The sequence below is a fragment of the Syngnathus acus genome, chromosome 6 (assembly GCF_901709675.1).
Source record: "Syngnathus acus chromosome 6, fSynAcu1.2, whole genome shotgun sequence".
Taxonomy (NCBI): domain Eukaryota; kingdom Metazoa; phylum Chordata; class Actinopteri; order Syngnathiformes; family Syngnathidae; genus Syngnathus; species Syngnathus acus.
The window spans coordinates 3,740,897-3,757,227 of record NC_051092.1 but is presented as its reverse complement, the minus strand read 5'-3'; the positions used below and the strand labels follow the sequence as shown (position 1 = coordinate 3,757,227).

At 45.6% G+C, this 16,331-nt stretch overlaps 1 protein-coding gene across 2 annotated transcripts in view; it reads right to left on the bottom strand.

The window, feature by feature from the left end:
• Positions 1-991: 991 nt before the first annotated feature.
• Positions 992-16,331, bottom strand: part of LOC119124466 (PDZ domain-containing RING finger protein 4-like) — a 64,902-nt gene continuing 49,562 nt past the window's right edge. For both annotated transcript variants that reach the window (XM_037254475.1, XM_037254476.1), the window contains exons 2-8: positions 9,808-10,061; positions 8,609-8,711; positions 6,189-6,287; positions 5,194-5,256; positions 3,966-4,067; positions 3,380-3,508; positions 992-3,067 (exon numbers count right to left, since the gene is read on the bottom strand). In XM_037254475.1, coding sequence (XP_037110370.1) covers positions 1,655-3,067; positions 3,380-3,508; positions 3,966-4,067; positions 5,194-5,256; positions 6,189-6,287; positions 8,609-8,711; positions 9,808-10,061 — 2,163 coding nt within the window. In that variant the 3' untranslated portion in view covers positions 992-1,654. The remainder of the gene's footprint in view (positions 3,068-3,379; positions 3,509-3,965; positions 4,068-5,193; positions 5,257-6,188; positions 6,288-8,608; positions 8,712-9,807; positions 10,062-16,331) is intronic.

Genomic DNA, 16,331 nt, shown 5'->3' with positions numbered 1-16,331 from the left:
TCAGACAAATGCCACGGCTGTCACCTCGACGCTTTTTAATTACACCTGATCGCGTCCGTTAGGTACTCGCAGATCTATTTAATTAGCCGGCGAGCACTTGGGGGACTCACCAAAAAATGACTACTGCGGCAATAGACCTTTTCAACGTGTCACAGGTACTCCCAAAAGATTGCATCATTTCTAAACAAACCCTCGTAGATTGGCGATTGGGAAAACTATTAAGTTGGTTAAAATTCTGAGTAGTTAACATGATCATTGAGGAGCTGTCGGATTAAAAGATTTAAATATTGCCTGGATCAATGGCACAAACGTTTGACCCTGAAATAGATTGTCATTGACTAGCTAAGATAAAAAAACAGGCTTGCTGTTATATTTTGCTAAATTACAAACAAGACAACCCAAGCAAACATTTTATACATACCTGTGAGAAAATGAAATGAAAGCTTTGTTTCCCATTGGCGACGATGTCAGCGGTACTTAATTACTCCTAAACACTAAGTACACCGGCCGGGCCTTATTGTTTACAACATTCTAAAAAGGTCAATGGCTCCAACACACCGAGGACACACCTCACGAGCCATGCTAAGAGTTATATTAGTCGTGCTCACCGTCAGCGCTGACATTAAAAATTCAAACTAAGACAACACACTGAGCACCTGTGCGTAACCACGCAAGATGAAGTGGCCGCTCCCTCCTAATGAACATAAAGCCACCCGAGTGGAAGACTATTTTAATTGAAATCTCCTCCAGCTGAACGGCCGGACGCGCTGGCAGGAGGCGAGGATGGATGTTCACGCCACCGCTAATTCACTTTTCACATAAGGGGGGCCGTCCAGAAATTGATGTCAACCCTTCATACCGATTCCACGTGAGCTCCTTGTCTAAAACTTTTGCCATGTATTTTAAAATCTTTTCCAATTAAGTGCAAATGAATAGAAACATGACATTTCTCACAAAACACAAGCAGCACAGCATCAAAGCTGCCCCAAAAGAAGAGAAGATGACAATTTATTGTCATTTATTTTGCAAAGAGCACCATCACATTTTTTTTCCAACTGGCTACACATTTGCCGACTACGTGTTTACGTAAGACCATGGCACACGGACTCGAAACAAAGACAAAGGGATCCGTTTCATATGTGAAATTTACAAGATTTCCGTTTTGAAGCAATGGAAATAAATTTCAATTTGACTTTATACTTGCAATAAGAAATCCAATCAGCTGAGTCCTGCTCAGTGGCAAACTAAACAATCCAGGGATGGAAAATAATAAAACTAAAAGACAATTGTGAACTGAATAGGAAACTTTCTGAATCCTTATTTTCTGATTTTCCTGTTTCCGGCCTATTGAATAAATGTCCACATAGATTAACAGATGCTGCCTTTTAAAACATTGCAGGAAAAACAAACATTCACGTCCGAGTTTGTTTGGTTTTGGATGCGACTGGGAAAATAGGCGACAATGTCATCCATCTGTAGAAAAATGTCAAAGGGGGATGCCATAGTGCCACGGATAAACTCTTTACAAAATGCTATCTGGGTGTACAAAGTGTGAAAAATACTCCTATCGTCCTCATAAAAATGCCACATTGAACGAGGCAATTAGATTCATATCACCCAGCACGGGTAGAGAGTACGCTTTTTTTTTTTTTTTTTACACCGTCGTGACCGACAGGAAGGCGTTGTGCACCTGCGCCCCTTCCGGAGCTTTGGTCCCGTGCGTCATCAGCTCTTGGATGGTCATCCAGTTATCCAGGATCTTCTTGTTGCGCTTCTTCATCATCTTCTTGTGACTCAACTCGATGATGCTGGCCTCGCCGCTGCTCTGCGGGTTCTCCTTCAGGCTCTCCAAGCGACTGCGCTGCATGAACTCGCGCCGCTTGCGTTGCTCCTTGGCGCGGACCAGGTGCTGCTTCCTCTCCTCCTTGCTCCAGTAGCGGCCCATCTTCATCTCGCTCATGGCGTCGTCGTCCGTGGTCATGCCGCCGCTGCGTTCCTCCTTGATCTTCAGCGCTCGCTCCCGTAGGATCTTGTCGCGCACTGGCCGCTTGGTGACGTAACGCGTGCCGTCGCTGCGGATCTTCACCTTCCACTCCATTTTGGGCTCGTCCAGGAGGAGAGGCGCCGCCTGCGGCTCTTTGTTGCACACGCTGAGCAGGCTGAGCTGGCTCTGGGCGTACTCCACGGCTGAGCGCTGCTGGATGAGCTGCATGTAGCTCTGGTAGTGGCGGGCGTGCGCGGGGATGTTGGTCGGCCGCTGCTGGGAACTGTGCGACGGAGAGAAGTATGGGATCTGCGTCACCCGGGCCTTGGGTTTCCCTCGACTCCGCTCCTCCTCGGGTTGAAGCATCTGGTCCGACTCAGAGGGGTTGCTGTGGTCCGGGCTGCTGCTCTTGCCCAGCAACGGGGCCCGGCAACCCGGGACGGGGCTGGGACTGAGCGAGGGTCCGGCGGCGAGGCTGCTGCGGAGGTTCCTCTGGTTGGTGAGGCTCACCATCCTCTGGAGGGAATGTTCAGGGGAGCGATCCATAGCCAGAGGAGTACTCCGGGAGCTCTCGGCCGTGTTATAGGCGCTGGAGCTGTCCTTGTCCGACTTCTCCAGCCGCCCGTTGATGTCCGCCAGTTTGCCTTTGCCGGGCTCCCCCCGAAGGGGACTGGCTGATTGCTGGCCCTTGCGGAGCTTGTGCGCCTGCATGATGTTCTGGCACTCCAGCTCGATACTGCGAAGCTCCTCGTTGAGCATGCGCAGCTCGTGCTGGACTCCGCCCGGTTCGCCCAGGCTGCACTCGATGGTGCTGCGCCGGCTGTAGAAGAGGTCGTACTCGCCGCTGTTGCGGATCTGGCACTTGAGCTCCAGGAGCTGCTGGTAGCGGTCGCCCTCCGCCGCCACGTCCTCGCCGTCGTCCTCATCCTCCGGGCGCCGGTTGTCCCGGAGGCACTGCGACAGGCGCCTCTGGATCTGCGCCAGGACGTTCCGCTCGGAATTGTCCTGTCTCTCTTTCAGGATCCGCCCCCTGTCCTGATGCTGGGTGAGGGTGGAGCAGGTGGGCTTGTCGTCATCTTCTCGCTGGTAACAAAAACAAACACGCCCTTAGCTCCTGATCTCTGTTGCTTTTAATTGTGAAAAATATTATAACATAAATAATAAATATTGAACAGGTGGGGATTCACTTGGGCAAATGTATTTAATGTTGTGACCTTTGAGTGTGATTAAATTGGGCTGAAAAGTCGGACTAGATTGGATATCATTGTCATTGCACATCAGTCAAGGTCACAAGTTTTTCCTCATATTCAGGCTTCATTTTTCATGTAGATGATCCAATAAAACACACACACAGAGCAGAGTCAGTCATGCAGTCGCCCGTAGTGTGTGTCCAACCTGTCCGCTCTCTTGTTCCTCCTGGAAGGCGGCCAACTCCATCTCCTCGCACCGCTGTTCCTCCAGCATTTCCATCTTGAGTTGCTCCAGGAACTCGCTGTGCTCATCATCCAGCCAGGCCTCTTCCAGCTGCAGACGGAGGAAATTGTTATTTATGCGCCGACGTCAAAAACAAAATAGTTGCCAACGTTCTGTTAGGATTAACCGGCGACATAATGAGATAGCGTTTGCCTCCGTGTCGTCCATCCATTCATTCCCACTGGATCAGAACCATCCGCATTGGATTTTTTTTTTCTTCAAATTTATGACAGAGCCATGCTTTTTAATTAGAAATGGCAGGCGGCTCAGCTGCAGTGCGGCACGTGTCCTTCCGCTCATTCGGCCGCGGGCCTGAATGAACCCCGTGCGGCATTAGCGTGCCATTAGCTTTTATTGCTTAGCGTCGGAAGTCAATTACAGTAGCTTGATGAGGTGTGGCTCACTGGTGGCTTCCAAGAGTGGTCTTGGCGTGGAGCAAAAGGGAGGGAACACCACTCCGCACCGATGAGCTTGACCCTTAACATGTTTGTGCGGCTTGCTTTCTCACCTGCATCTCGGGCCTGGCCACCAGCAAGACGATGCTGCGGCACTCTTCGTTGGAGAGCGCAGCCATGGCCTCCTCTCGGTCCTGCACATCCTGCCCATTAATCTGAAGATGACAACCAAAGTGGATTAGAGCCAGACAAAAGGTGTACACGGGCGCATATCGTAGTTACACACGCAAAAAGAGGTCAGCTCATCTGCAATAAAAAGCCTCCGGGACAACAACACCGCGGTGGCGGCGGTTATTATGAATGGGACGGCGAGACGGCGCCATACATACATCTCGCCGTACAATTAACTGGCCACTGACAGCGAGCGTCCATCTTTTCGCCGGCCTGACTAATGGCGCTGTCATCGGCGGATAATGGCGCCGGTGTACACGTAAACAACCCCCTCAACTCCCACTTCTGGATCAGATCACTCCACCAACACCACTGAACAATTAGAGACAACTGTTTGGTGGGTTGTGGTGTAAGGAGTCTTACATTAATAAATGAAGATTGAGAAAGTGTCTAACGTCAATAATGTTGTAACGAGACGAGAATCGAATCAAGAAAGTTGTGCGTTAACAAGAGCATAAGAAAGTCGGGATGTTTCGAGAAAAACAATCAAATTTAGAGGAAAAACTTGTAGAATAAAGTTGTAATTTGTTGTTTTGAAGTTTGACCAATAAATACAAGATGGAAAAATTTGTAAATTAATTAATTAAGAAAATTAATAAATAAATACAAGAAAATAAATACAAAAATAAATAAATACTGATATATACTATGACGTTTCAGAAAAAAAAAATCCACCTGTTGTGAAATGTAGCTCACCCTTAAATCATCAATATTTCCAAATTGGAATTTTTGGGCTGCCCTATTTAGAAGATGAGTAACAACCGTGCTGTTCGACACAACGCGAATCCTTTTCGCTGCCTCCAAGTCGCCAAAGCAAATCAGTGCACGATGCAACTACTTGGCCAACTAGGGGATTCAACACGTGAAGTCAAACCTCTCAACTCTCCCACGAGCTGCAGCACAGCAACCATCCAGAATAAATAAAAAAAAAATTAAAAAAAAAGCTTTTGTTGCTGAGTCTGTAAGTAAAACAGCCACGGGGGCTTTTCTCGCCTTTTAACAGTCACAGTGGGTGGAAAGATCCCCCTTTAATGTGCAGCCATTAAAAATGAATGGGGTACTTCATGCTGGGGGACAGCAGTGGACTGTGATCAATCGCCCCCACCTTACCTGTAATATGCGGTCCCCCTCTCGGATGCGACCGTCTTTGGCGGCGATGCTGTTGGGACAGATCTGCGAAAGGAGAGCAAAGTCATACGTTCTGATGAAAAAAAATTGTAGCAAGAATTGAATTACAATCTCACAAAAATGCTCTAAAACTGCCCAAAAAAGTTTTCCATAAAGGAAGATAAAAAAAAGTGAACGTTGGAAATCAACAGTGTGGAATTCGCGAGACACTTTGATGATTTCTTATCGAGATGGCTCTGAATCTCTGAGTGAATAAAAAAAAAAAAAAAAAAAAACTTTTAAGTGCAGCGCCTAAATTATTCACAAGCTGTGTGTTTCACTTTGTTGTTCTGGTTTCCAAAATGGACGAGAGGGCAACACCTCTCATAGACGGTGACATTCAGCCACTTCATCGAAATGCAGCACACTCGTCTTGAACCGAATCAACTCCCACCACCACCTCTCGCCAACAAACGCTGCCAGTAGCTGTCGAGCATAAATTTATATTCTGCTCGGCTTTCAACTTCAAACGAATCGGAGACAAAAGTTAAGAGAAATGGAGGCAAGAGGACTGCAACATGTGAAAGAGAGTCTGTGTGCTCATCTCGGGCTAAAAGAAAAACCCTTGAAGGTAGTTACCTTGCTGGTGCTCATCATTGTCATAGTTAAAGATATTATTTAAAAAAAAAAAAAAGTCACAAGATACACAAGTCTATCTTTATAAAATGACTCTTAGTTTCCAGTACCGAAACCAAGTATCGCTACCACTACTATTTTTGATACATAACATTTCCTATAAATCCTGATATAGTATTTTAAATTAACATAAATTTATTATATTTTTCCAATTTGTTCAAATATACTTATTTTCTATCAAACATACGATACAATAATTTTAAAGAAAATAACAGTATCGTCGTGAGTACCGATACCTTAAAATAAGGCCCGGTTTCGGCCCGATACTAAAACCTGGTATCGGTACTTTGATGTGTTCTCACCTCGCTGACATAGATGGCAACGTCCTCTTCCTCATCCGTCCTATAGCACAGAGTCAGCCCCAGCTTTTCTTGACTGCTGAGTCGGCACAATTCCACTTCCTGTATTGAGGAGAGGGGATGAAATGTTGCCGTGGGCGTTGTACAGATAAAAGAAATTGCGGTTCTTCGTCAATTCTTTGAGCTTGTTTTAACTGCGACTTTAATCGATCCTTCCGGCACTTTACAAAGGCCTACACGTGAAAGGAATCGGTACATAATCGTCATCAAACATAAACCAATTAAATAATAAAACGACAGTTTTTCAACAGTATTCGATTGAAATGATTTTTTGATCAAAGTGGCATGAGCAAGTATCGGTACCAACAGCGAGTAGTCAAATATTTGCTTTAAAGAACCACCGCACAGAAGATCAAACAAAACGGCAAGATTGATTCCTCAAGTTCAAGCAGAAAATTCTGCCTAAACTTTGAACGTACGAGAAGGCAAAGTTGCCTCTGACTTTCAGGAGTCGGAAGGCGTTTGATCATGAGAGACGCTTCTCATGCGTGGGGAATTGAAATGTCACAGGAGATTTTTTTTTTTTTTCTTCCTCAAGTCGGCACCAAATATAGAGCATCAAACCATAAATACGATCAAATTATGCTAATTCGGGCGGGGGTACATGCGGAATGCGGGGGTACATGCGGAATACGCCGTACTAAATAATTCCTCGTTTCCCTCCCAGTGAGGCATCAACAAACAATTGACTTCCATGAGGCACACATCTGCATCAAGCCCTCATTTGGGTTCCGACATTTTTGCCCGCCCCGTGCCTGCGACAATCAAATATAAAATATAAAAACAAGACGACGCCCAGCAGGCTGCCCAAGAAAACAAAACCAGTCGTTTAACATTCGAACAAAGTGCAGCAGTGAAAGCGCTTTTCTCTTTTGAAAATCCAAATTTGCTTTTTAAGTTCCCAGTAGGAGATGAGCCCACGGCACAGAGATAAGAGCCGACAGTAAATTAATGGCGGCGGTGGCGTAATGTACAGCGCAAAGTGTCGTCCCCGCCATCAAGGCGCGCTGTGGGCTGTCATCGTAATGGCGCCTTTGATTAGCCGTAATTGAAAAAGCAGCCACAAATGCACCCAGACTGCCAGATGAGCCTGTCAACAAGAACAAGGTTGGCCAGATTTCCTCCCTCTTGATGGTCAGGTCCCATTTTACCCCTACTCTCCAAATATCAAACAAAATATATCCAACGTTAACGCACGGGGCCTCATTTGTTAGAACAGTTCTCAACACATCAACGATAATAAAAGCTAAAGAGACATCAATTATTGCCGTGGTTTATCTCCTCCCGGTGATTAATTACTAAACGGCAGCTCGTGATCACTCGGCAAGTTAAGCGTGTGAATAAGTGAGAGCTCGTGGAGAGCTATTTATTTAATTGCGCGGTTTATTGTTGTGATTGTAGCAACGTAGCGCTGTGCTAACATAGTCATTTCGCTCTTTGACACTGCATTTTGGATTCTGCCTTTCGGGGTTGCTTTCCTAATGAATTGGTGATCATTTCCCGGATTGAAAACGGCTTGTTTTTTGAGTCAAACGAAAACTGCATCTAAGGCCACAGTGAGGGCAAGTGAGATCTCGACGTCCACTTCTAAGAAGAACAAATGGGTGCAGGATTGGGACCGAACAACTTCAGCTGGTGGGGGAATTGCACTGATGGAAACATGTCCGGGCCGCAAAGGTGAATTGGATTTCAATGGTTCCTTGGTGAAGTGGCGGCGGCACGCTCTCCTCAAGTGACACCTCCGAGTAAAGTCATTTTAAAGAAACGTCTGCCCGATGTCCACGGGGGACGAACATCGACGAGTTTTAACGGGCAACAGAGCCCGCCGAGTGTAATCGGATTTGTAAATCGCAACGAGGCGTACAGAAAGCCTTTCATATTCTGTATTGTATGCTAGCATGGTGTCACGCTGATCCGAGTGTGTGCGCAAATCTCTTTGCCGCGTCGCCGGGCTCAGTGGGTGGGAGCTTTCAGAGCTACTAATTCAAACGCAACAAATAAAGACAGAGGTGAGGCGGGCTGTCACCAGGCTTTGTGTGCTAACATGGCGATGACTTGGGATACTAAAACAAATTGTCAGCCTTGAGTGTTCATCACTATGGGAACGGGGGACTGCCAACGTGGAATAAACAGTTTTGACTGGAAAACATCTTGGAACGTATTACAAGCTTAATTTGTTCTGTAACCAAACAAATCAATTATAAACCATTATTTAAAATAAATAAATAATTTGAATAAATACATTTAGGTCCAGAAAATATAAACCCCCTGCTTCTGTGTTTTTTTTCCCATTGTGACGATTATCGCAAAATCGTATTCGTATCGATTGACTGCAAATATCGTGTTGTAATCGGAATCGTTACCTCATACTCCAACTCTTGCGTCCTGTCGGCGTCGACCGGAAGCGGCGAGAGGTAGTCGGTGCCTTCGTAGTAATCCTGCTCCATGGTGTGAAGGGAGTGACAGCTGTCAGGGGGGGGGCCAAAGACAAAGAGGCGGAGCTAAGTTACATCCTCTGGTTCATTCTCTTTCAAAGCACTTCAACGGCGAGCAGTGACAGGATTTCCCGTCGCCTTTGTCTCGGCTGCAATCCGCCGAAGAAAGACGCCGTAGTGCTTGAGTGTGCACGCTAAAAGTCAAGCCGCTCACTAATAACAGCTCATTCCCATCATTTGCCTGCTGCTCTTGACTGACAAGCGCCCGCCCCCTCTTGCACACACTCATTGTGCAGCAAGTCTATTATCATACCAGGCAGCATCAGGACCACACAAGATAAGAAAAACAAAAAATCTCAAGTGGACTACACGAATCGGAGCATTCCAAAAACAACACGTCTTCTTACTGGAACTAGACTCGGATTTGTCGCAAAGCCGCCATGTTGAAAAGGTAACTACCTCTGGCAGCAGCTGCGAGGAACGTAATCAGGCGTGACACAACATTTGTCATATCTATCGTATTGAATTCCACACTTGATCGTAGAGATGAAAGAGTGAGTTTAATGGGGCGCATTGATTACATTTGCACTCGGGGCTGCCAGTTGCCCGCTTCAATCTGTTGCCCAGTTTTTATTTATTTATTATATTTTTTTACGAGCCCATTTGCTTTAATCACCCAGTAAACCTTCGATGAGTTTAAATGGGCCATCTTGCTATAATTGCCAACAAGGTCCCGTAGGGGATTTTGCATTTGCGCGATACATTCAAGTGTCAATAATTCTCAGATTCAGAGCAACGGTGGAGCAACGATTGCGGGGCGAATAATTACTCGCGTCTGTAAAAAAAGAAAAGAAAAACAATTTAAAAAACAAAAAGAAAAGTTTTCTGTTTTCCATCCTCAGGAGATGAAACCTACTTTTTAAAATATGCTAAACTTTTCCCCTTTGCTGCTTTGTGATGTGCAGAACACAAAATCAAAGTGACACCAAGGGAAATAACGACTCCTGTTTCTGTTGTTGTTTTTCAAAGGGAACCTCTTGTTGATTCGCTTGATGCAAATATTCCTGTCATTAATTCCGCTGCTCCCAAGTATAGTTCCGAGTGTTCTAACTTGTCCGAACGCTCACCTGTCGCTGAGCAAGAAAGGACAGACGTCAGGCACGGGAGGCGTCGTAGGCCGCAGCTTTGCCAGCGCCACGATGTGTTCGAAGGTGATGTCGGTCTGAGTGCACACATCCACCACATGGATTTCCTGAGGCGGGCCGTGGGGTCGGCCGCTGGGGGTCCGCCGGATGACTTGGACCACGACGGGGTCCTTGGCAGGGAGGAAGCTCTCCAACGTCTCCTCATGGCTGGACTTGGACAGCTCTTTACCATTGACCTGAAGAGAAACGGAAAATCATGAGACCATCCATCCATTTTGGGAACCACTTCGGAAAAAAATAATCTCGCATCTTCTTCTGAAATGGGCTAGACTTTATTGATGTAGCTCAAAGTGGTAGCAGCAGAATTCTGAAGTCTAGTTACCTTGTCTGTCTACATGTGTTGCTGCACCGTTTGTGCTCAAATAACATTTTCTCGATTCTGATTATTTATAGAACTCCAAGCACGGCAGGGCATGCAAAAACCCATTTGACACTACAACACGATGGAGCTCTTCAAAGCCTCACACGCTCTTCAATCCGTCTTCCTTAAATCCCTCCTATCTCCATGAAAGGAGCAGAATTTTCCGGCAGACTGAAGACTATTTGCGCTACAGCTGGCACGAGTAAAGAAAATCATCGCTTCATTTAGCCGCGGCAATTTCTCCGGAAGAGACGCCGGGTGGATGTGAAAGTGAAGATGATCATTTAGATAAAGGATGGAGAGGAATAATCACTTTTTATGTATTTTAATTAGACCTGCTTGCACTGCTCAACTAAAGTTAGGATTAGTCCACATAAAATGTTCATATTACAGGCTCCAGCTCACCGCAGCAAGTAAGCAGGGTAGAAAATGGATGGATCATCACCGCGCGTAAAAAGGGAGGAAAGTACTTGTGACAAAACGCTTCCTGCCCCCCCCAAAAAAAAAAAAAAACGCTTACTGCAATGCAATGTTAATGGCTCAAAGAATTTGGTGTGATTCCTAAAAAGTGGTGATTTTGGAAATGAAGACTCAACTGCCAAATATACAGCACAAACTCAAAATAGAAATTCAACTAAAAAAAAAAAATATGTTGCAAATGTCAAACTGATCAAAATGTCTGACAGCTAACATTAGCTATGAGCGGCTAACGCTCTATCCGCGAGCCACTTAACCTAGCTAACCTTGTAACGTTATCAAAAATGGTGTATATTTTTAAAATCTTAACCTTACATTCAAATTTCCCCACATGGAATCGTTAACTAAAAGAATAAATTGAAGAGGGGCTTCAGTATTTGATGAGCGCAGCGTTTTGAAAACAAGTTAACAAGACTGGTCTGGCAAGGAAAAAAAAAAACCTGCTCCTTGGCGGAATAATTACCTGTCTGTATCGTCAGTAAGCACAAGACAAATCATATTCAACTCCCTCAGCTGCGGTGCTCCGGCCCTGACCTTTATTTGTAGTGATGCTGCATTAATCACCCGAGCAGCAGATAAACTGGGTCAGCCACTCCAGCAATGTGGAGCAACAACATAGCAGCATCTTTCATTAGCGCTACTTTTTAGCCACTCAGCATTTATTCACAATGCAATATATGCTACAAGTAAAATGAGGCGCTTTCACAATTCAAGGCGTATGCCAGTCACCTCGCAGACCTGCAGAAATATTATCCCAACGCTCCCCTGGGAGAATCCGACTCCCGTGCTTGGGCTCTTCGCTAGCCCCGGCATCAGGTGCTGCTTTATTTATTTATTTTTTTGAAATCCTCTGTACCCTCGCGTGCCAGATGGAACAATAATCCCCAATCAACACATGAATAATAAGTGGCCTTAAGTACTGCACGAGGCAATCTGATGGCGGATGTCAGTCGAGCAAACGCACACGAGCCCACACAGATTCTCTGTAGGCTAATATGAGCAATTTGAAAAAAGATTTGTGTCTTACAGGTTTTTGCTGTTGATGCACATCTCAAGCCACGTACCTCATCCCCTTCTTCTTCCATTCATAAGCTCATGCAGGCAATAAAGCAGCTGTTGCGTTGATCGAGTGCAGATGCTTAATGGCTTGAAGTCTTCCATATGCGGAGTCAACTTATCCAATCGGTCCGGAACCAAACAATTATTCACCACAAATCATTTGGCGAACCAGCGGAGGATCAGGCGTCTGAATGGAGCAGCAAGGCCAAGACGCATCTGCTGGCGAGAATATCCAACAGCTGCGGCCTGAAGCGGCTTTTCCGCTCAAGGCAGAACAACTGCAAGTGACGCCAAGGGGAAATTCGGGAGAGTAACTCGAGCTTAGTAGAGGAAATCCCTTTTCTGCAAACAAAGGCGCGAACAATTTGCCGAACATGACATCACCTAAAGCTGCTCGTGCCGTTTTCACCTGAATCGGAAAAGCCGCGCAGGACAAGGATGGATGGACTTGCCACGGATGTAACGGATTGCGTACCACTGTACACGAATAACTCCTCATCAGAGAGCCAAGGCACAATACAGTGACAGAGGCAGTGAAATGTATCCAGTTCATCTCTCGAGATGTCAACAGAAGCAGCGCCGGACGCCGCCCGGCCCTCCGTTTGCTTGTCAAGATGCGCCGACACAGCCGTCAGCTGGCGAAGGATCGCTGATGGAAGTGATTGATGGACTCGTTCTGTGCGGCGGCTTAGGGCGCAAGACACAGCCAGTCCATTAGCTTTTAATGCTTGCGAATTAACTGCATATATTACTTTACGGCTTTGAATACTAATTAATTGTTTTCAAGGTGCAGGAGGGCGGAGACTCGGCCGCAATTGGAACGAATGAAGCAAGGTCATCGTTATTCACAACCAAACAAGGCTAGAGTGGTATCCTGGCGTTCATTTTAGCCAACCAGCGTGACCTTGACTTTGTCTTTTAGTATCTTTCCTCAAAATATATCCACATTCCACTCGACACACCCGAAGCTTCCGTGTGCCGGCACCTGCTGCGTGAGTGGCGGCCTGCCGAGTGCTAAGTGAACGCAGGCAGATGGAGGAAGTCGAACATGTAGGTCAGCCAGCCTCGGGAGTGCGGCGCTTACACGCCAGCTTTTCCTCTTTTTAAGAGGAAGAATAAAAGGCCAACATGACCCCTGAGTGTAACCGTTAGCCCTCACATGAAGACAGCCAAATGCTAACCGGCGAGTGAAATGCTAATACGCTAGAAACGGCTTCGTAACTCTTCATAAATCTTTTAAATGTAAACTTTCAAACTCTGAAATAAACAAGCTAACTATTGGTCCTAAAAATCAATTGACTGACTCCAGCAAGGAAACCAATGAATGGAAAATGCACCGGGCCTTTCTCAGACCGTTTCTTTCGACTCATTCCGACACATTTCATCCCATAAATGTGTCTGGAAGGAAGCCAAAGTAACGACTGTGCCACCGAAGCCCGAGTGCTCGGCCGTCACGTAGCCGAACAAATGCCGCATCCCGACGAGCTTAGCATCCAAAGCCCTCTGAGGTTGCAGACGTTTTTGTTTCACCACGCTTCATTTGTTTCCGTATTTGGTGGCCTTTCATTTGGGGAATGGCAGCATATAGATAAGAGCCAATGAGAGGCTGGAGATAAAGTTGCACAAAAGCAGGAGGAGGGAGATATTTATATGCGGGGTGTCCGGAAGCTCCCGGGAAAGCTTTTGGAGTATTCATCTGCCTCAGACGCGTCGTCCCACAGCCACTCGCATCTACTCGGAGAATAAACCAGACTAATACTTTCGGGAGCGCATTGTAGCAAAAATAACCGTTCCCAATTTGCCTCGCTATCGTCTGGTTGTTTTTCTCAGCTGAGTCTGAGCGGCAACGGAGCAGAGAAGAAGCTATACGCTCTCACTCCTGCTCGCACGAGAAGTCAAAAGAATCAACCTATTTTCCATTCCGCCCTTGAACATCAAACTCAAGTTGCATTCAGAAACACAAACAAGTGATTGACGGGCGAAAAGTTTCGAGTGTAAGCCGCCTTTCAGTTGTGAAAAGTTTTAGCTGAGCGTTTTAGCTTAGCTTGGATTGCTAGGCCCCAAAATGGCTCCAAATTGTATTTGTGAAAACATACAAGTCTTTTTCATTCCCTCCCCTGCTTTGTTTCCTCGTCACACTCAAATATCTCATTTTGATAATAGGTGTCAGGATGAAGCACGGCCCGCTCGCTCTTATGACTGCATAAATCACTCTCACGCAGTCAGCGGAGAAACGCTCCAGCGACATGAAACCGAGAGCGACGGACGCTAGGGAAAGCTGACAAAGCCGCCGACATCTCAACACAAACCAATATATGAGCCCCACTTGAACCCCTCCAACCACATAAAACACACTCCCGCGGGGCAGCCCGGGTTATTTTCACATTTAAAAGCTCCGCGCTAGGCTGCTAGCGCCGTTTTCAACCAGCAGAAGATTTGATGAATTCTGCCAATTTTCTTCCCAGAGCACCAATCTTCAGGATGGAGTGAGCCGCACCTTCAACATGGATCACCTTTTTCCAGCCGGCCGCCTTTGTGGGTTGCTTTTACTATCCAATCGCTTGGCGCAAAGATGGCTGTTGTAAAAAAATAAATAAACTTGAGCATTTATTTTTCGTGCTATATCTGCAGAGCAGGATGGCGATGGTTATGGACAGATTGTAAACAACACTCACTTGTACCGGTCATCCCTCAAGCTAGCATTTATTTATTTCATTTAGTCGACCCCAAATGCAAGTGACATGCGCAATCTTCATCCAATCGCATTTTCCCAAGCAGCCTTAATGTGATGCCTTCCCCACAACGATTCAAAAATATTCTCTGGCGTGTTAGGTCGGAGTACAGCAAGATGGGGAGTGGAGGAAATTGACATGCAAAGATATTCATGAGCATCCACCGATCTTCTGCTTCATCCTGGTCACAAACGGCTTATTGCTCAATGAAGGGGAATGGGTGGATTGGGAAATCTTATGGCGGGTTTCAACTGGTGGGGGAGTGCCAAGTTAATAAGCTTGCTCAAGGTTAATGGTACATGAGGGGTATATTTGTTGGGGAGATTTCGAGATGCTCATTTAATCTTTGCACTTTTAACTATAAAAATATCACATGGTGTTTTAGTGTGGAATGGAGGAGAAAATCAAATTAGGGCCAAAGTTTTTAATTACTGCTGATTGGTGAAGGGGCACCGGGTGCAGATGTGCATATCGACATTGTGACGACTAATGGTGCCGGATCGCCACTTAAAATACTGAGAGCAAGGCGATGAAATGCAAAATTTCCTTGTTAATCCCGCCATCTTTAAAAAAAAAAAGAAATTCCCACGGGGTTCCGAAGGCGAGTCGACACAGGTGGCAGATGGCAAATGAGTTGTGTCACCGACATCCGGGGACAGTCCCCGTGTGGTGGTCCTGGGTATGATCCCCTTTTATTGCTCTATGCTCAAGATGGCAGATGAGGCAATTAAAAGTGGATAAGCACTATTTACACACTTCCAGACGCAATGGTGAGCACAACAAAGACAACTCCTCCCCAGTCCTTCCCCCCTGCCAACGGGCTGTGAGGGAAGGGAGTGGCGGCTGGCTAACTAGCGAGGCTAACCGCTATTTTCATCCAAAACCCATCTTATTTTTCCTACTTTTTGATTGTGTTGCCTTATGAACCGGAGCGTTGTAGCGAGTCAAGCTAATTGGGAGTTGAGATATATATTTGCATATGCAAAAAACAAGATTTCATTTATTCGACCTCAAGCTTTAAAAGGTTGTTGTGGAGTCAAGTCATCATAATTGTACTATTTTTGTACAATAGTATGATCAAGTCTTTTTATTGACTATCATCACCTATTTGGAAAAATCATCTGAGCATTTGGAATGCAGTTATGGAAAGTGTAATTTTCTACCCAAGTTGATGCCAGACTCTGCCCACATTTATTGACAAAGGGAAAAAAAATCAAAACTATAATTCAGCACTTCCCATCTGTCCACTATAACCATTTGAAATTTGGTACTGCCCCCTAGGAGTAGTTTTTTATAGGACGGCTGGTGGAAATTGCCAAATTTGAAAATTACAAATTCAAATCAGCCTAACATCCTGTTTGTTTCCCCGCGATCGTAATTTGGTCAGATTTTTGTCATTAACCAAAATATGGTGACTCTGAAAAGCAAACTAATTTGCATATTGCGGCTCGGCAGCCTGCTGCAAATATGACGACCATCAGGACAATGGCGGGATAACGATTTGGATGTTTTGAAACTTATTACGATTTTCATCTGCCACTTTTGCAGACTGATAATCAAGACACAAATTATTTCCTTCACAAAATTGTGACAATGAAAAGAAATGTTGCTCGATGGTAAGACTGTTCCGTCAACAAGATCCAAAGTTGGCACCAAGTAAATAGAAATTCTTAGAATAGATCAAACCCCCCTGACCGCAAATATTGACAAACGGCAATCTTTGTCACGCTTATGTCGAACAAAAAACGACTTTACGATGTCTCGGTAAGAATGATGGGGAAAAAAAAAGAAGAGCTACAAAGTGGTTTTAAAGATCC